The 19,843-nt window shown below is 37.8% G+C and overlaps 3 protein-coding genes across 3 annotated transcripts in view; all 3 read left to right on the forward strand.

Moving 5' to 3' along the window:
• Positions 1–2,029, forward strand: nxnl2 (nucleoredoxin like 2). The gene is made up of 2 exons (XM_053476057.1): positions 1–540; positions 1,542–2,029. Exons 1-2 carry the CDS (start codon positions 239–241, stop codon positions 1,708–1,710), a joined length of 471 nt encoding a protein of 156 aa, XP_053332032.1. The 5' UTR covers positions 1–238; the 3' UTR covers positions 1,711–2,029.
• A 3,220-nt stretch (positions 2,030–5,249) lies between these two features.
• On the forward strand, positions 5,250–10,967 carry wu:fb59d01 (uncharacterized protein LOC322379 homolog). Its single transcript, XM_053475911.1, has 6 exons — positions 5,250–5,406; positions 6,001–6,195; positions 6,598–6,762; positions 8,879–8,938; positions 10,124–10,202; positions 10,336–10,967. The coding sequence occupies exons 1-6, from the start codon at positions 5,340–5,342 to the stop codon at positions 10,391–10,393; spliced, it is 624 nt and encodes a 207-aa protein (XP_053331886.1). The 5' UTR covers positions 5,250–5,339; the 3' UTR covers positions 10,394–10,967.
• Positions 10,968–16,934: 5,967 nt separating this feature from the next.
• Positions 16,935–19,843, forward strand: part of LOC128505641 (myosin-IIIb) — a 43,822-nt gene continuing 40,913 nt past the window's right edge. Inside the window, exons 1-2 of the mRNA XM_053476170.1 lie at positions 16,935–17,207; positions 17,397–17,462. Of these exons, the coding sequence (XP_053332145.1) occupies positions 17,100–17,207; positions 17,397–17,462 (174 nt within the window). The 5' untranslated portion in view covers positions 16,935–17,099. The remainder of the gene's footprint in view (positions 17,208–17,396; positions 17,463–19,843) is intronic.

The raw sequence follows: 19,843 nt of genomic DNA on the forward strand, positions 1-19,843 counted from the left end.
TCGAAGTCTGTTGATGCACGCGAGCTTCTGTTTGATCTTTAAATGAGGTGTGCGGTAATTGCTGCATTTCAGGTGAATACAGCTGAATTACATTTCAGTTAATTTTGAAGCTGAATGTAGTGTTCAGCCGTTTAGAAGAGTGCCTGTTAACTTTATTGGTCTTGTTACTTGGTGCTGAATGAGTGTTTGAGGCGTGTAGGGACGGAGTGCGGTGTGTTTGTTTATTATTCCTGAGCTCATGGCGGAAGTGTTCGCCGGACGCACGCTCCTGAATAAAGAAGGAGAAGTGCGGGACGCTGAGGACTGCCTCCGGAATAAAGTGGTCGGGTTGTATTTCTCCGCCGGCTGGTGCCCTCCGTGCCGCGACTTCACGCCCGTGCTGTGTGATTTTTACACCGAGCTGGTGGAAGAGAGCGACCCTCCGGCTCAGTTCGAGATCGTTTTTATTTCCTCGGATAAATCCGCCGAAGACATGACGGAATATTATCACGACATGCACGGGGACTGGCTCGCGCTGCCCTGGACCGACCAGTACAAGCAGTGAGTAGTGTCCTCACGTCATGTTCAGATGCATGACATCCTCCCTGCTGTAAGAGGTTTATCCAGGAGTCAGTGGAGGATTATGTTTAAAAATAACCTGTCTCTCTGCCTCATATGCATTCACTCACTCATGCATGCATGCAGGGTTTAAGATTCATCATAACTGCATGATAAAGCAAGTGCAGGGAGAGGTTTATTCTCTCGACATAGAGGAATGAATAAAACACTGTTGTTAATGCAGAAAGTTAGCAAAGTATAACACAACATTAGTATTTGAAGTTGAGAAGTTGAGCCCCCCCTCCAAAATAAAGAGAAAATAGGAAAGAAGTAATGACAACTTTCTCATGCACAAGTACAGGTGCCCACCTCCAAAATAGAAAATGTCACAAATTGTCAGCAAAATAAGAAAAATAAACAGAAAAGATATCATGCATGTGTGTGTGACCTTTATAAAAAGACAGTTTGGCAGCAAAACAATTTGAGGGAAAAGGAAGGGAATAAATAAATATATAATCAGCTAGAAAGATGGCTAACTAGAAAAGCAAAAAGTTGAAAAAAGAGAAGTTTTTTATTATTAAATTAAAAAGGGAAAATTATGCATAACTTGGCAACAACATGAATGAATATATGGGAGGTAAAAATCATAAAGAAAAAAATAGAAAAAAAAGAGAAGTACACACCATCAAATTTACTTAAAATCTAAAGTACAGGGCTGGGATTATCTTACAGTAGCTTTTTTTTCTTATGCACTCAGTAATGTAGTTAAGGAAGTACTTAAGTAAGTACAGATATTTATTGTACTTTTGAGCAGAGTTAAAATAAAAAAGTATCCTGCAATAAAACTACACTGCATTAAAGAACAGATGCATTGAAAATGTACTTAAGTACAATAAAGACCTTGCTTCTCTGATGATAAATAAAGATTCAACCTCATTATGGATGTAGTTTCCATCTTATTATACCCGTTTTTCTTTAAACATTCTCTTTGCTGTCTGTTTCAGCGAGCTGAAGAAGAGGTACAACATCACAGCCGTACCCAAGCTGGTGATTGTGAAGGAGAACGGGCATGTGATCACTGACAAAGGCAGGAAGCAGATCCGAGATCAGGGCCTGGCCTGCTTCAGGAACTGGCTGGAAGTTGCCGAAATCTTCCAAAATTTCAAATGCTAGTGAATTCAGTTAGTTTCATCCCGCACTTTAACGGAGGAGAACGGGTGAACGTGTGTGTGTGTTTAGGGTGGGCGGTGTCTGGACACTTTATAACTATGCTTTATAAAAAAATATTTTTAAATGCTTGTACTGTATGTAAGTTTATTATTGCTGCTGTGTTATCATCAGAAGCAGTTATGCTCAGTTGTAGGATAGAGGATGAGTGTGTGCTGTATTGAGGACTGTCGCTACACTGGTACTCAGGGACTGTTTTATGTCTAGCATTGTCATGGCACTTGAGATTCCCCGGCGTTTCATTAAAACACTGTGATGAATTCCCGAGAGTCTTTTTTTTTTTTTTCCGCTGTCCTACGCTTTGCTGCCAGTTTGCAAAACACATACGTAACCCATTCAGTGACTGCGAGAATCTTATGAGGCCACATCAGTAAAGCAGTCTCAAGAGGGTGCTCAGGATAATGTCTTTCTTACAATTGAGTCCTTTTTTCTGTTAAATAGAGATAAACACATTAGGTGAAATGGATAAACATGACAATCTTTTGCCTACCACAGATATCACCCTTATTCCTAAACAATTGTAGCATGGATGTAATTATTTTAAGTTTCACAAAGGACGGATCTCCCACACAATCCATTTATCTTCATTTACAACACATCTTTGCGGGTGCTGTACGTAGCTGCTGGTCAGTATGGACTGCTTGTGCAAATGGCAAGGGTTAATGTTAATCCTTTAACTCAAACATGGATTATTTGCTCCCTCAGTCCTTACAAATTAGTTCTGTGTGAAAACCTAGTGAACCCAAAATAGTTTAAAGAAACAGGAGTGTTAAAAAATTGTTAAAAAAGGGTTTTTTTTTCCCTGATTTTCTCCCTAATTTAGTCATGTCCAATTCCTCCCCGTCACTAGGGGGCTCCCACATTAAGGCTACTACTACCACTCAGTCGGGAGAGCCGAAGACTATAAGGTGTTTTCTCTAAACCACGTGACGCCAGCCAACCGTATCTTTTCGAACTGCTCGCTCGCTCGCACACCGTTGGGGGTGGCGTAACACACTCGGAGGACAGCGCTATCAGCTCCTTCCACGTGCGCGAGCTTACAGACGCCCCTGATTGGCTGATGTGGGAGCACTTAGTACCTCTCATCCCTCCCCTCTGAGATTGAGCTCAGGATGAGATTGAGCTCGGCCAATCAGCTCTCTCTGGACCTCCAGGTGTGAGAGGTTACAGCAAAACCCAGGAATCGAACCAGCGATCTCCGGATGATAGGGCGAGCACTTTACCACTGCGCCTCTCGGAGGCCCTTTTAATCGGTTAATTTCTTAACAGCAGTTAATTGAATAACAAAGAATTATTAACATTCTTGTTAAATTCTCAAATCTGATTGATCAGAAAAGTATTGAGTTTTCTTCAATTAACAATTATTAGCTATCCATCCATCTATTAACCTTTGTAGTCCTACTAGAGATCGTGGAAACCACTAGTGATTACCACTGTATTTATTCCCATTTTTTACCACTGTGGTTGGACCTTTGTTCAACAATTACACACTACTGGCAATTTAGAAATGCCAATTAGCCTAATCTGCATGTTTTTTAAATGTGTAAGAGGAAACCAGAAAACCCGGAGGAAACCAACCAAGCACATGCAATCTCAGACAAGACTCGAAACTGGACTCTTTAGGTGCAAGGCGTCCATGCTGACCACTAAGCCACCCTTCAGCCAACAATCTTTTATCTGTAATTCAAATCACAGGTTTACATTATCACCCACTTTCTAAAACATGTTGCCGCTTTCTATAGTAGCAAAATACACTGGGACTCATAAGAGCATTGTAACCACCTCACATAACGGGGAAGGGTGAAATGACAGACAATTGTATTTTTTCAAATTGCTGCTCATAGCTACTTAATGCTATCTGCCCACTTTCACACACATGAGCTCAAAGATGCCCACTTTCTTCTGTTGCACCAATTGACAGGAAAGACAGAGTGTACAATCCCTCCCACCGACTCACGAAAGATCTCCAGATCATAGTGCAAACACATTACTTTTGTGTCACTCGGGAACCCATAATCTGTTTTATTTATTTCGTTTCATTCAAATAGTTTTGATGGATGTTCTTGGCTTGAAGGACAGACACTCCACATAGCGCTGTTATGGTGAAGCTTTCTGTAAAAGCACTTTTTGTGTTGAAGTGCTTTGTGTAAAGCTGTGTCTTCAAGTTTTATGCTAAGGGAAGGTCTCAGACCATTTTGTCCAAACTCTTAAGCATAAAGCTGGGGGCTCAAGGGCTCCTTTGGAGGCCTAGGAATTGAATACACAATTTTTCCATTGCCTTGTGTGACTAGAATGTTAAACACTCAGCTGACTGGCTCAGAATTAGGAAAGCACTCTGTGTTTTCTCCACTGGAGGGTGTTAAAGCAAGAGTAGAATGTGAAGAGGTATTATTATTATTATTATTATTATTATTATTATTATTATGAGTATAATTTTTTTTTTTTTATTATAATTATTTTTATTATTTCATGTTCATTATTTCAACCACATACAAAATCCTGACAACTGCTTCAGATTTATTCATTTATTCTTTCATCAATTGCTGATCATTGTTAAGCATCAAGGGTTCATCATCCATGAACACTGGGTACAAGGTGCACTGACCCTGTGAGCTCAGTCAACATCCACCGTAAACATCATGATTAAAATCAGAGCTCAGAGATTTTAAAGAATAAGATTGGAAATATATCTCCTCTTGAAGTCCATCCACCTCAATGTCCTGCATGTTGTACATTCTGAAATGCTTTTCTGCTCACCACATTTGTACAGAGTGATTATTATGTGACTTGGTGTCTCCTTCTTGTTAGATATTTTTTTCGGACCTTACAGAATGAAAATCCCAGAAGATCTACAGTACAGTTTCTGCTCAAACCAACCCATCTGGTACCAACAACCATACCATGATCAAAGTCATACAGCGCACACTCTTTTCCTTTTCTGATGACATGAACATTAGCTGAACTTCTTGACCTGTATCTATGCTTTTGCCACTTTAGTGACTTCATTCAGGAGCATTACCGGCCAAAAGACTTGTCCGTATTTTGACAAATCCATTACAACAAATGAGTCGAAACGTTATTCCCCTTACTTCAGTTTCTGTTAGGTCATTGTGGGCATGTCCTTACTTTTATGATTGTAGTGACTCAGAAATAGAGCCGGTCTTACTCATTAGGACAATTTTGTCCAGAAATAATCACGACATTAAATGAAAACATCCACCTCGTCATTTCAAAAACATACACAGTCTAATTCACAAAACTCATAATCAAACGTTTCTCGATAGCTTTAAAAAGCAGTATCAGAGATGCAGCGTTAGTGTCTCGGCTGTAACCTGAGGAAGTCAAACAGTGTTTCTATGACCAACAGTTTTTTTTATTTTTATTACTGAAACTGTGCATTTGCTCTCGGTGAGAGAGTGAGACAGAGAGAGCCATATACACCCATGTCATAAAACCGGCAGCACTGATAAAGGAGTCTAAAGGCCGTCATTTAGACCAGAGGTTCAGACATTCTGCATATAACAGCACTCACTGGTGCACAAAGAGGAACAAATCGCTTGAATTTTTATCACAAAATGATTTCTAGATTTTATTTTCAGTTTTTCTGGATGGGGATCGTGTCTGTAGTCGCACTGGAAAAAGGTGAGTTGAACTCAATTCTTGATTTCAAAACCTGATTTCTTGAATTACGAGGAAAAAAAAAACATGTTTAAGTGATTAAATTCTTAGGAAGAAATACATATCTATGTTGTTGTGTTTTTAAAGTTTTTCCAGGATTTGATTCTCAATCTTGCCAAAGTGTTTAATAATTGTGTAATGATGGACTTGATCCTATACTATGTTCACATTATATCAATCCTGAATGAGCATATCTACTAAAAAGTGTATATTATGTTGTTCACTGGTTCATCTTCAGTCATTTTTTGTCTTTTAATCCTTGTTATGTTCACGGTGAATCCCAAGGCGTATCCTGGGCGACATTGGGCGAAAGCGGAAATGAACCAAATGCCAGGGTTTAAAACATGCTTCAAAGGACATTTGATATTGTAATATCATTATCAAACAAAAATTTTTTAATTGTCAAAACCTTTATAATTCAAATGATATTTCCTCAATATTTACTACTTTAATGTAAGGAATGATCAGAATTAAAATAATGTCTAAAAATGCTTTAAAAACCTAAAGTGGATTAATGATATTATTTTGCACAAAGTTAATACTTTCATTATTGTGCAGGTCCAGGTTGCACTGAGGTGCTAAACGAAGGCACTGGACAAGAAAAGACATTGGCGTTCTATTACAACGGGGACATCGAAGCTTGTCTCCCTTTCTTCTACAAAGGAGAGGGCGGCAACAACAACCGATTCGCCAGCGAAAAGCAATGCCTGGCAAATTGTTCCTCAAAATATAAGGAACTCTATCCGGAAGGAGGTAAAACCTTATTTCTGAAATCTTTTAAACCACAGTGGTGTTGAATTCTGGACCCTAACCGGACAGAATGTGTTGATTTGCTCATTTTTGGACTATAGTTCTGGCTTTAAGGTGCTTGTGCCATGTTACTGTTGCTATAGTAACAGCTTAATCAAAGAGACTTGTAGGCAATAAATTTGATGATAATATAAAAGTTCATAGTGTTTTATTTAAGAAATTGTTTATATGCAAACTGCTGTTTAAGAGGAATAAAACATTCTGACCCATCTTTCCATAACAGCACAATCTATCATTGTTTAACACATTTCACATATTTACTTATTGAACAGAACATTTATCCAGTTGTATTATTGTATATGAGCCGATCTTTAATGCATTGCTTTGTAAATTATCTCCACACAGAGGAAGTGTGCAATTTACAGATGGACCCGGGCAGTTGTTTTGCCAGAATTGTCAAGTTTTACTACGACAAAGAGGAGAAAGCCTGCCGCCTGTTTCTTTATGGAGGCTGTCAAGGAAATGGCAACCATTTTGAGACTAAAGAAGATTGTGAACAAATGTGTCGAGGTCAGGTCTCTTTACTTCCACATTACCTTATACAGTATGCCGAAGTTTTATTACCTTTTTTATTATTTACAAAAGGCCACTCCGTTCGCTTTACTGAAGTTAAACATTAAACATTAAGCGTTGTGTTCATGTATGCTCCTAGAAACTTCCCGTTTGTGTGCTAACATGCTGAGGGACTCGTTTTTTTAGGAATGGAAAACGACCGAAAGCACATGTGAACGTGCATGTGCTCGCACTGGTCACATGACATCGTTAACTAAATGAGAATTATCTTTATTACAAAGTGCGCCACAATTAAAACCGTTAAGGAGGTTTATGTGTGCCTTATAAGCAAATAGGTCTTTACTTGGTCTCCTCCAACTATCCGTGTAGGGAATAACACTGATTATCTATGGCACCTGGAAGAGTATGGGATATACTAGGCAGCAAGTGAACATCTTGTCCCTGAAGTTAATGTGTTGGAAAGTGAAATTTGTACGACTTTAACAAGGGCCGAATTGGGATGTCTGGATGACTGGGTCAGAGCAACTCCAAAACTGCGGCTCTTGTGGGATGTTCCCAGTCTGCAGTGGTCAGGACATACCAAAAGTGGTTCAAGGAAGGAAAACCAGTGACCTGGCAACAGGGTCATTGGCCGCATGGGGAGCGAGAACTGGCCTCTGTAGCCCAATCCAATAGAAGATCTATTAGTAGCTCAAATTCATGAAAACGTTCAAATAGGAGAGTGTCAGAACACACACTGCATTGCAGTTTGTTGCACCTGGAGTTGTGAAGCTGCAGACCAGTCAGGGTTCCCATTATGACTCCTGTACACTGCTGAAAGTGCCTACAATGGACAATTGAGCATCAGAACTGGACCATGGAGCATTGGAGGAAGGTGGCCTGGTGGCCTTGCTCTGTGGGAAGAAGAAGAAAGTGTGATGATTTTGGCAATGTTCTGCTGGGAAACCTTTGGCATTCATGTGTGTGACACGTACCACACATCTAAATATTGTGGCTGATCAATAGAAATGGTTTTCCCTGATGGCAGTGACTTCTTCACCAGGACATTGTGCCCTGCCAGTCTGCAAAAATGTTTCAGTAATGGTTTGAGGTACACAACAATATGTGTAAGGTGTTGACTTGGCCACCTAATTCTCCAGATCTAAATCCATTCAAGCTAAATCAATGGATCAGAATAGTTTTTTCAGGATGTGCTGGAAAAACTATTCTGATCCATAAAGGCCCCACGACTTAAAGGATCTGCTACTGAGGGCTTGGTGCCAGATACCACAGCATACCTTCTGAGGTCTAGTAGAGTTCGTGCCTCGACAGGTCAGGGCTGTTTTGGCAGAAAAAGGGGACCTGCTGAAAATTTGGTCATAATGTCATGGCTGAAAGGTGTAAAAACTCAACAAGGCATTTTTTTTCAGCTTGTTCTCACTTGTAACTGCCATAACTAAACAACTTGGCAGAAACCCATAAACTCCGCCCACTTAGTGTAAAGACACGATAAATCTCTTTAAAAATCTACCTCACTCTGCTAGCGTATGTATCACTTTATGTGTGATTACTGCGTCACATTCTTTTATGAACCATACTACATACAGTAAGTGGAAATGCATTGAATAATAACGTGTATCAACCGGTTCTACATTTTCATTTCAATGTTAATAGGATAGCCTACCTACTCGAAGGAATTTTCCAGAATGCCTAAAATGCTTTGTTTTATTCTTGTTGTAATTTGTTATTTTAGACTTCAAACAAAAAAAAGTGATACATTTTCTGTCAGTGGATTGTTTATGATATTTCAACACACTTTCTGTCTTTCTCTTGCGATAGCATTACATTTAATATGCATATTAAATCGATTTTGCTAATACAAACACAGATAAACTTTTAATTATGTAATATTTTATGTACTGTATTTAAGGTTGAACAGAATGATTGGTACAAACTGTAGCTTATTCCAGTCTTGTCCGCTAGAGGTCACTGCAAGCAACGTTACATTGGAAACACATTGCTGTTGTAACTTTCATGTAGAAACAGATGGCCTGTTGTGGTTACACAGGAGAAGATTTCAGATGTTACCAACTAAAAAAATAAATTAAAAAAATTCCTCTCTTTTATTTTGCAGGAAAGGCTGGAAGGACATTAGGAGGAGCTCCCAGTCCTGATGAGCAAACGGTGGATGTGGGTGAGTGTACAAATCAGCTCACTAATAATCCATCATTTTTATGTATTTTGGAGAATTTCGATATTTTCATCATCATTATACCTTGCAAATACTAACATGCTCTTGCTGATTTGATGTAAAAAAAAATTAATGACTTTAAGCAGAGACTTATGGTGGCACGGTGGTGTAATGGTTAGCACCGTCACCTTGCACCTCCAGGGATCGGGTTCGATTTCCGTCTCGGGTCTTTGCATGTTCTCCCCCTGCTTGGTGGATTTCCTCAGAGAACTTCGGTTTCCTTCCACTGTGCAAAAAGATTAGGTTAATTGGTGTTCGCAAATTGTCCCATAGTATGTGACTGAGCATGTACGTGTGCTCTGTGATGCATTAGTGCCCCATCCAGGGTGTACCCTGCTTTGTTCCCTACAGTAAGTCTCCTGGGGTAGGCTCCAGGCCCCCGTGACCCTGTAAACAGGATAAAGCAGTATAGACTATAAATGAGACGGCGTGAGTAAGTTCCTGCTATGTTCTGATCCTTTAAAAGTTAGTTTATGGTACTAGTACTTCTCACACAACCATGCCTCTTAATACAGTATATATTTTTTCACATACAAAACCCATAGAAAGAGTACCTAAAATTTAAAATGTTTTTTTTTTTAAATCCTCCCCTCGACACACTAATGCACTTCTCACAGTGTTTCACTAGTGCTTGGAAACCATCAAGGTAGAAAGTTTTCTCAGTACGACGGGGCCATGTTTGGAGAGCCTGTTTCACGTCTAAAACTCTCGATTCCTAGGAACTCCTTTAATATCCCAAACATGTGGAAATGGCTTGGACTGAGGTCAGGACTGTACTGGGGAAGTGACAATAAGTCTCAGCTGAGATCCTGTAATGTGCAGCTGGTCTCAGAGAATGATTGTGGATACTGTTAGAACAAACAGATGCCTATCTTTCTAAAATTATGTTGTTTATTAAAGCTCGGGCTTGCTGAATGTTCATTGGAATGACTGCAGTGGGCTCCGAGCCACTTTGTCATTCACGGACATTCGACCTTCTTTCATATGTTTGCACAAATTCAAATCAATTGGATTTACACTTTCATTCATGAGAAATTTATCAAAGTCCCTGTATTTATAAAGTCCCTGTTTGACTTGAACATATGTGTATACAGTATAATAAATATGTGTGTGTTTTCATTTTACCAGGTTTGATTGTGGGCATTCTGGGTGGTGTTGTGTTTGCAGTGGCAGTGATTGCTACTATTGCACTACTCGTAGTCCAAAGGTGAGTTTCATCATAATCAATGAATACTAGTACTAAAACAGTAGTCTGCATTGCTGTGCACGTGAGACTGCGTATGCCAATTCAATGAATTCTAACTGTTTGTTTTTTTTTTACATTATTTTCAAATCAACAGGAAAGCCAAACGTACTGACATGAAGAAAGTGCCCACAACTGATGTTGAAATGACCTAATGACGTTAATGAAATGAGCTAGATAAACAGAAGGCCAGGGCTTTGTGTTTGTGTGTGTGTTTTTTTGTATAACCTTTTTATTACTCAACTGGATTTTTAATAAGAACTATAAACCTTTAATAAAATATAGTTTGAGTTTAATAACTGAATACACAACATACAAGATAAAATATTAATATGAATAGAATATCCTAGCATTTAAGTGCTAATTGACTCTAATTTGGCATAACATTGGCTAACATTAGAAATGTACAGTAAATTTAACTGCTGCAGCACGTGTAAATGTTGTATTGTTTTACATAAAAATAAAGTGGGTTTGTTTTACCTAAAAATGAAGTGTGCATGAATGTCTATTTTATTACTTTTATATTTACTGATTTTATTATTTATTAAGAAATCTGTCTTTTGTAAATGAAGTCACCGCTGATTTCTGCTCTATTGTTGAGTCTATTGTAAATTTGTCAGCATTCTGTTAATATGACACTGAAATCTGTTTTAAAGATAAAAGCATGAATGCTGAATACATGTGACCCAGATTTTTTAACCCTTTGCAATAATTGTGGCTAAATTAAATGTATTCAATTCAAATGTATTCAATTAAAAAATCTCAATGTATAAATGTATTTCAGAAATTTCCTGAGATGATGACATAAGAAGAAAACTGTGACATTTCTTAGTACTGATTTTTATCTCAAATCTTAAATGATTTCTGCATTATTGGGTCAGTAAAATCATTTTGGCGTTACTTTTGTAACCAGAAATGTAATGCTTGAAATGATAAAAATGCTTGTATGTTGGTGAAGAATGTAATGTGTACAGTATGTTTCCTAATAGACCCATTTTTAATCCAAAGTAAATGCTGCCAGGGATAACCAGGGAAAAGTGTTGTTAACTAAAGCTAGATTTGGACAGTTTTTAGACAGTTTAAAATCTAGCTAGCTACAATTTTTAAAGTGACCAACAACAGATATAATTATAAGCTATAAAAACTGTAAAATCTTATAACCCTTTTATGTCTATAAAGTTGCTATTGCAATTAGTGGTCGAAACTGGAATTACTTATGTCCAGGACATGAGCAGGGGGACGGGCCGGAGTTACTCTAGTCACCCAGGCCTTGTTTCATAGCAAATAATCAGAATCAAAGAGAATTTCAATGGAATCAGATTAATCAGAAACAAAGGCAAAGTGCCAGTGCAGACACTGTGTCTATCATGTACATAAGCATTTATAAGATAGTAAGATATATTTGCATAGATTGAGAAAGGGATTATTATCAACTGGATAGTGTCAATACATCGCAAAAATACTGGTGCACTATGCTGTACATGGGAAATAAATTAAAAACATTTTCCCAGCATGTGATTTTTTTTTTAGGGGGCCAGTTCTGTGAGATTGTTGAGATATTGTTAGCTTCAAATCTTTGCCAAAACCTTGCAAATACTGGTTAATGACATTAGAATTACTACTGTATTTTACTCTCATACAGGAGTTATGTGATGTATTAAACACAGCCTAAAAAAACTACATTTAAAACCACCCTAATGCTGAATAGCTCCTTTTAGCTACAGGTTCACATACTGTACACATAATGGCCGCCAGGATGGTGTGGCACTTGTTTATGTCCTCAAAAATTAGACTTGACCGGTCTAATGTGACCGTTAGAACTTACATCGTGTCTCAATGCACATGCTTATGTACAGTACTAGTCAAGATTAAGTACTAAAAGTATTAAGTACTGAGTACTAAAACTAATGGATTTTTTATTACAGAAACAGATTTTAGAAACCTCTTAACACTACTGTTAGATCAGATATGCAAAAAAAGGTCCCCAGTGGTACAGTAGGAATACTGTACTTTTGCCTTTCTAATAGAAGATCAATGTTTGGTTCTCCAAATACAAACCCCAATAGTCAGTTCACTTCAACTTCTAATCCAAAGCCGGGATTACATAGGGAGGGCTGTCAGGAAGTCTGTCTGTTAGGGAAAAAATTGCAACAAACCAAATATGTGAATCATCTGTAGCGACCTCTTAGGCAAGCAGCTGAAAGAAGAACAACAATACGAACCTATCTTCTTTTTTACCTCGCTCATCTCACTCTTTATACCGCTTATCCTGCAAGCATATCTCTGTATGTGAACAACATTGCTCATGTAGCAGGTAAATATATTGTAGCGTTTTTACGCCGGGAAGAATGCTGGAGAGACGAGTGAGCTTATTTGCTACCCAATGCAATGGCTGGGAGTACTTTATTAAGCACACAGCATGTAAGGCATGAGCAGCACCTTCACTCAGGAGCCTACATCCAATTCAGCACTAGCTTGAACTGGAGCACATTTCACACGTCACACACCCCTCACACAAACAGGGCCGAAGCCACCAACCCAAACACCTTTCCCCAACATGGTGAACACACACCGACATCCCCGCAAGGCATGCTGGTCGTCAGCCGCCGCCCCGCCCACGCCACAATATGAACATACTGTACACATGTTGAAAGTGAAGTATGTATATAATGTCTGTCCTTGACTGCCTACAGGTAGTTCTCGACTTACAAACATCCAAGTTCCGAATTTCTGCAGGTACGAACGGACCGCTGTTCTACTTCCGGTTCAATCATGGAAGTGGCTCATGAGTTTTGTACAAATAATAGACACTGCAGTGCACCAGACACCAATGTTCACAATTATATACAATATTTTCAGTGTGTAAGTGAATGTATAAAATGTCTAAAATCTGGTATTAGACTGTATGTTTGTGCATGTGGGGGTGAGGGAGAAACGAGGTGTAAATGAACCGGTTTAAATGAATCAGTCCGGAAGCACGGCGATGGAAAATTGCTGTCCTGTAAAGCTGACCTGATGGTTAATAATCCTTTTTTTTTTTTTTGGAAAATCCTCAACACAGTCTAATACAGTGAAAAACAACTCTGAGACAAAAAAGCGTCCAGGATTCCCCTTGCGATTTACAGACGCAGAGACAACACTTATATTTCACGGTGAAATTCATTTTCTTTGCCACAAGATGGCAGTGTGGGGAAATAGGACAGATTTAGTCGATTGGCTTGGTAGACTTCACATTTTGTATTTTTATTTTAAAGGTGCATACAACTTAAGAAAAAATCTGACTTACAGTCAATGCCTTCGGGACGAAACTCATTTGTAAGTCGGGGACTACATTTACTAAGGGGTAAGAATTTACTAGATAGTAGCCTATAGAGATCTTACCTCAAATTCAAATTCAAATTTTATTCGTCACATACACAGTCATACACAGTACGATATGCAGTGAAATGCTTAGACAACCGCCCGTGACCTTAAAATAAAAGAACTAATGGGAAATAAATATGAAAAAGAAAATAGAAGTAAATTTAACTGAGAAAGAATAAAATATTTGTACAATTTTGTATGGAAATGAAGTTGTATATAAATACAAGTTGTATAGAAATAGAAATGTCCAGGGGTGTGCATATATGCCTTAAAGAATTTAAAGTGACTTGTGCATCAAGGATATCCATGAATGTGCAGGTGTGCAGTGACCACTAGTGTCAATGAATGTCCAGAATGTCCAGAGTGAGTGCAAGGTGCAGAGATACCTTAGGTGATCTACACTGATCAAGATTGTAAACAACAACACAATGGCAGTTAAGGTTGACCTTGGCACCAACGGTCAAAATGGCTACTGTGAAGGATAATGATGAATTATTCATATGAAAATTTACCGCTTCTGACTACACATTTCACTTAATAAAAGATCAAGTTAGTATTTACAGTATACAGTGGTGTGAAAAACTATTTGCCCCCTTCCTGATTTCTTATTCTTTTGCATGTTTGTCACACAAAATGTTTCTGATCATCAAACACATTTAACTTTTAGTCAAAGATAACATAATTGAACACAAAATGCAGTTTTTAAATGATGGTTTTTATTATTTAGGGAAAAAAAAAATTCAAACCTACATGGCCCTGTGTGAAAAAGTGATTGCCCCATTTTGTGTGACAAACATGCAAAAGAATAAGAAATCAGGAAGAGGGCAAATAGTTTTTCACACCACTGTATGTTGAAAATATCTTCTCTTTGCATATCTGATCTACGATGCTCCTGCTGTATCAGACTTGCAATACCAATCATGATAGAAACCATACTTTTATTTGATATGGGATTATTGGTTAAATATAGAATTATAATACTGTGTCACTTCTACAGGTTCAGAAGTGAGGAGATGGCTGGGAATGACTTAAACTTATCCAGTTTCACTTTTCAGCGATTTTATTTGACTACACATAAACACACACCCACTCGGCTCTGTGTGGCTCAGCGCTCTCTCACCTGACTCTTGTTTCTCCCAACTCCTTTCTATATATTTTGTGTAAAGTCCCGCATCAGGGCCACAACGACACCACCGCAATCTTTTAGATCACACCTTTTAGTAAACATAGAAACACAGAAAATGCTAACAAGGCCACTATTTGGGGCGTTTTACATGTATTTAGCCTGTTAGGATATGGCAAACATGTTTACAAGTTCTGGCTAGGTCATTAGGGATGAACAGATAAAGTCATAAATTTGTATGAAATGAAAGTCATTACATTTATATTCAGATTTAAGAAAAAATATATTTTTTATGCTTTTATATATGTTATACTTTTCACACTTTACACTTTCATGTAGTAAATTCTGTGTGATTTAAATTTATATTTGAATTTCATTTTATTACATAACTTAATCATCAATTTAAATTTAGCTGAAGTGTAATTCAGTTTTTCTATGCAATTGTTCTATTTTATGTCAAAGACTAAAAATTTTATTTCAATAGTGGCATTGTTAGCATTTTTTATGTTTCTGTGTTTTTTTCACAGTTCATACAGTGTATGGTTGAGTATGCGACAAACAAAGTGTAAATTTCTAACCAGCAATATATAAATAAAAATTATATAATTTATTTAAATTGTATTGGATGTAATTAAACAAGTTGAAAAAAAAATTCAAGGAAAGTTGTTTACATTTATATGTTAGGTTCATCCATTTGGGAGAGATACCTACACAGCAGAAGTTAAAAGTCGTCAGTCACAAGGATCCATACAATTTTTTATGTTTCAGAGTGGAGTACAGATGTTTATCTATTGCCCTACATCACATATCCATTCATTTTAAACTATATAGTGCATGATGTGTGGTGATGACGGCATCCATTAGTCCAACACTGTCCCAAATTTTTTTTTGGCATAATCTTTCTTAGATCTAAACACACTAGTCAAGCCTCTTACTTATAATGTAGCAAATAAATTACTTCAATCACTTAATCTTTATGCTTTAAACATTCATATATATTTTTGTAAGTGCATAAAGATCCAACTCTATAGCTCTGTATGGTTTACTCCAAGTTAAGGAAATTAGATCATGAAAACTAAACCTTCAAAGATGTATGGAAAGATAAATATACTGTATGTTTATTCTTCTTTTTCATATGTCCTGAAACCAGGGTGCTGATAAAAAGCAATCATATAAAGCGTCATATGAGATAAAACGCAGGTCGTTTAAACAAAACATAACCTAAATTTTTTATATAGAGTGGAACCTGGGCATCTGAATGGCTTGTGAATTTTCACATAAAGCAAAAGAATTTGCAAGAAATTTGCCTCAGCATACAAACCATCTTTGGCATACAAGCGCCTGAGCCAGTCACACGTACTTCTGGTTCTGGTTGAATATAATAATGACTGTCTTTTTAGGTGTCTGCCACGAGAAAAGCTCTTTGCCTTCACATATCTTTGCTGTGGCCGATCGAGCCTACCAGTCCAGTACTTCTGGTTGTTAGGATCAGCGGAAAACCAAACAAAGTGAGCGTACATGTCTATTTATTTCATATTTTACTTCATTTACATGTTTATGTGCAAAAAATATGATTATAATCATGGAAATTGGTAATATTGGAAATATTTTTTGCTGGCTGGAACGGATTATCTGCATTTAAATTATTTTCTATGAGAGAATGCGTTTCACAATACGCAAGTTTGCCTTAAGAAATCGTTTGCGGAAAAGATTCAATTTGTACGCAGAGGTACCGCTGTATTTTTAGCTTCAACCTAAAACAATAATATCACTGATTACATAAAAGCGGATCGTCTCATTTTAGCTTTAAAGTTTTAACTATTTCTAAAAACTCTTTTCCTGTCAGTTTTTTTTTATATATATATAGACTTACAATGATTGCACATAGATAGATAGATAGATAGATAGATAGATAGATAGATAGATAGATATGAATATGTAAATTCGGAAAAAGAAAATTTGAATGAGCGGACATTCTAAAACTTAAATTCAATCCCTCTGATGTAGGGTCATGAATCGATCATGGAACGCATTTTTTTTTATATGCAAATCATCCCCACCATCCGTGGCGTCATTTGGCGCCGTCTAGCGAGCGTTGTTTTTTTGTTTTTTTTTTTACCACTGGGAAGCAAGTTTCCCCTGAAACTCGGGGTTTTGTCCTGTACAACAGGCGGGAGTGCGAGGGTTAAATACGGGCGGCGCTGGAGGCGGAGGCGCTGCTGCATGAGCTCGGAGGTGTAAAGGAGCTGCTGAGGAGCCTGGAAGGAGTCTTTAGCAGAAAGCACACGTATAGAGAGAGAGAAAGAGTAAGAGCCGATGGCGTTTCAAAGTGTTGAGTTTTAATCGTTTTTAAGCATCCTTGAGCGAGTCGAGCCATGGAGGAGCAGAGCCATGTTCAGGAGGACCTGGCGACTCTCTCAGATCTGGACGAGAAGAGTTTACTCGAGTCACTGACTGGAAGATTCAGCCACAGTCATATTTATGTAAGTAGTAACGTTACTCTCCGGGTTAGAAACGAGTTACAGTGTGTCGTGCGTTGTGACAGTTTTTTTTTAAACTGAACTGCCTGACTATGAGTCAGGACAGAAGCTATGGTGTGTTAGCTAAGCTGAAGCAGCACTCACGGCACTGAGCCTCCTGACACTGCTCTTCTCTCTCTCACACACACACAGACTTATATCGGGGACATTCTGGTCGCTGTCAACCCATTTCAACAACTTCCACTCTACGGGAAAGAGGTAATGACGTCTAAGACCTGTTCAGTAGCAGAGCTTTTTTTTTTTTTTTACATTTATTTTTGGTGTGACACCTTGATTTTACTTCCTCCTCAGAAGGTGCCAAACTAAAAAAAAAAAAAAAAACAAGGTGACACTGACAAACAAGTCTTTACTTTGACACTCTGACACGCACGCTTTGTTTCACATACTGTATCATGTTCTCAATGACATTACAAGCAATATTAATAAAAGCAGGTTAATATAAAAGCAGTTTAAACCAAGTAAACCAATATATGTGTGTATGTTTTTATTTATTTATATGGGGTGACTTGCAAATTTCTTTGTTTTTGTTTAGTGATTTATTTTCCACATTCTACAACAATACTGGGGATTTCAAAACTATAAAATGACACATATGGGATTAGGTAATAACGTAACAAAAACAACAATTAGTTGTTATTTAAAGACACAGAGGTCAGCATTTCTGTAATAGTTCTTGCAAGAACAGTATTGTCAAGTGCATTTGCAAAATCCGTCAAGCACCATAATGAAATTGGCTCTCATGAAGGCCGTCCCAGGAGGGCGAGACCAAAACCTACCTCTGCCCCAGACGAGAAGTTCATTTAGAGTTATTAGCCTGAAAAATGACCAATTAACAGCACCTCAGATTAGAGGTGTTATGAAGTCTTTACAGAGTATAAGTAGCAGACACCATTTGAACAGTTCATCTCACCATTAACTGTTCAAAGGAGATCATTCCATTTTTTGGACGCCTTCAGTATTCCTTTACAATGTAGAAAGAAATAAAAAAATAAGGAACAATCATGGAGTTTGAACGTGACCCCAAACTTTTGAACGGTAGTGTATATATTAGGATAAAAAAAAAAGGAGCAAAGATACTAAAGATACAGTAGGAAGCCTTTTTCACAAGTTCAAAGTTAAAGAAACAGTAGCCATACTACCTGGACATGGCAGAAACCTCTTCTCTTAGTTTTCTGGACATCTCTCTTGACTTGGCCATTTCTGACATGCAATCAAACATCTCCATCAACAAATCTCTAGAAAGTTCAGGTATTTAAAGCTGCTACAAGATTTATAAGGAGACAAACGTTAAAAAAACCTTTGATTGACTGCAAAGGACACACAGAAAGATTTGGTGGGACCAGGCACTGAAGTTTCACTCTGCACTATAAGGGACATACTGAAAAAGGAAGGTCCCCCCAAGACCCTGATATTGACACAAGAAAATCGGCTCCATTATGCTAAAAACTACATAAAAAGAACACAGAAGTTCTATGGACTAATGAAACAAAACTTGAACTTTTGGGGCCCATGAATCAGTGGTATGTTTGGAGGAGAACAACTCAAGCATATGCAGGGACATGTGGTGGTGGCTCGGTGATGCTCTGGGGCTGCTTTGCTTCCTCAGGCACTGGAAACCTGCAACGTGTAGCTTAAAAAAAAAAAAAAAAGGTCATGTCGTCTGTGAGGTAGCTGAACCTGCTGTGTTCTTGGACCTTCCAACAGGACAAAGATCCCAACCATCCATCCCAGAAAGAGGTCATTGCCCATGAGGAATTGGATGAGATCCCTCAGAAACACTGCCAGAGGCTAGTATATGGCTAAACATCATGTTTGCAGGGTTCTCATCGAGGGGTTGAATAATAATAAAAATAAAAGTTTTATTAATTTCTTTTTTTTACTTTTATAGTACCAGCCAAAGGTTTGGACACAAATTTGAATTTATTTTTCTATATTTTAGAACAGTACTAGATTTTTCTAAACTATGAAATAATACATATGGCATTAGGTTATTAAGCAACAACAGTTGTGGTCAGCTGTTCTGAAATAGTTCTCGCAAGCACATTATTGTCAAGTGCATTTGCAAAAGCCCATCAAGCACCATGATGAAACTGGTGAAGACTCATGAAGACCATCTCAGGAAACCCAGTCAAAACATACCTTTGCTGCACAGAAGTTCATTTAGAGTTACCAGCCTCAGAAATCACCAATTAATAAACATTACCTCAGATTAGAGCTGGCATAAAAGCTTTACGGAGCAGAAGTAGCAGAAACATCTCAGTTTGCACTGTTCATAGGAGATAATTGCATATTTTGACCGCATTTAGCATTGTTTTGCAATGTAGAAAAAAAAAAAATCAGAAATGACAATGGAATCAGAAGGTGTTTCAAAACCTTTGACTGCTTTTTTGTATATTATATAATTTGGTCTACAACATTAATAGAAATAAAACAGTTTAAGATATTATGGATAGTGTGGAAGTCTTTCCACACTCGGGAACACAAATTTAACACTAGCTCTTTTGCAGTATTTTATGTTCATGGTTTCTGTTCGGCTCTTTTCCTATAAAATCACACAGCAAAATATGCCAGCGTTCTTT

Source organism: Clarias gariepinus, chromosome 17 (genome assembly GCF_024256425.1).
Source record: "Clarias gariepinus isolate MV-2021 ecotype Netherlands chromosome 17, CGAR_prim_01v2, whole genome shotgun sequence".
In the NCBI taxonomy this organism is placed as follows: domain Eukaryota; kingdom Metazoa; phylum Chordata; class Actinopteri; order Siluriformes; family Clariidae; genus Clarias; species Clarias gariepinus.

Excerpts from the sequence above, each read along its gene's own strand:
- nxnl2 (XM_053476057.1), top strand. The coding sequence starts at position 239 with ATGGCGGAAGTGTTCGCCGGACGCACGCTCCTGAATAAAGAAGGAGAA. Across the intron at positions 541-1,541 it reads TGGACCGACCAGTACAAGCA|CGAGCTGAAGAAGAGGTACA; the intron begins GTGAGTAGTGTC and ends TGTCTGTTTCAG.
- wu:fb59d01 (XM_053475911.1), top strand. The coding sequence starts at position 5,340 with ATGATTTCTAGATTTTATTTTCAGTTTTTCTGGATGGGGATCGTGTCT. Across the intron at positions 6,763-8,878 it reads TTGTGAACAAATGTGTCGAG|GAAAGGCTGGAAGGACATTA; the intron begins GTCAGGTCTCTT and ends TTTATTTTGCAG. Across the intron at positions 8,939-10,123 it reads TGAGCAAACGGTGGATGTGG|GTTTGATTGTGGGCATTCTG; the intron begins GTGAGTGTACAA and ends TCATTTTACCAG.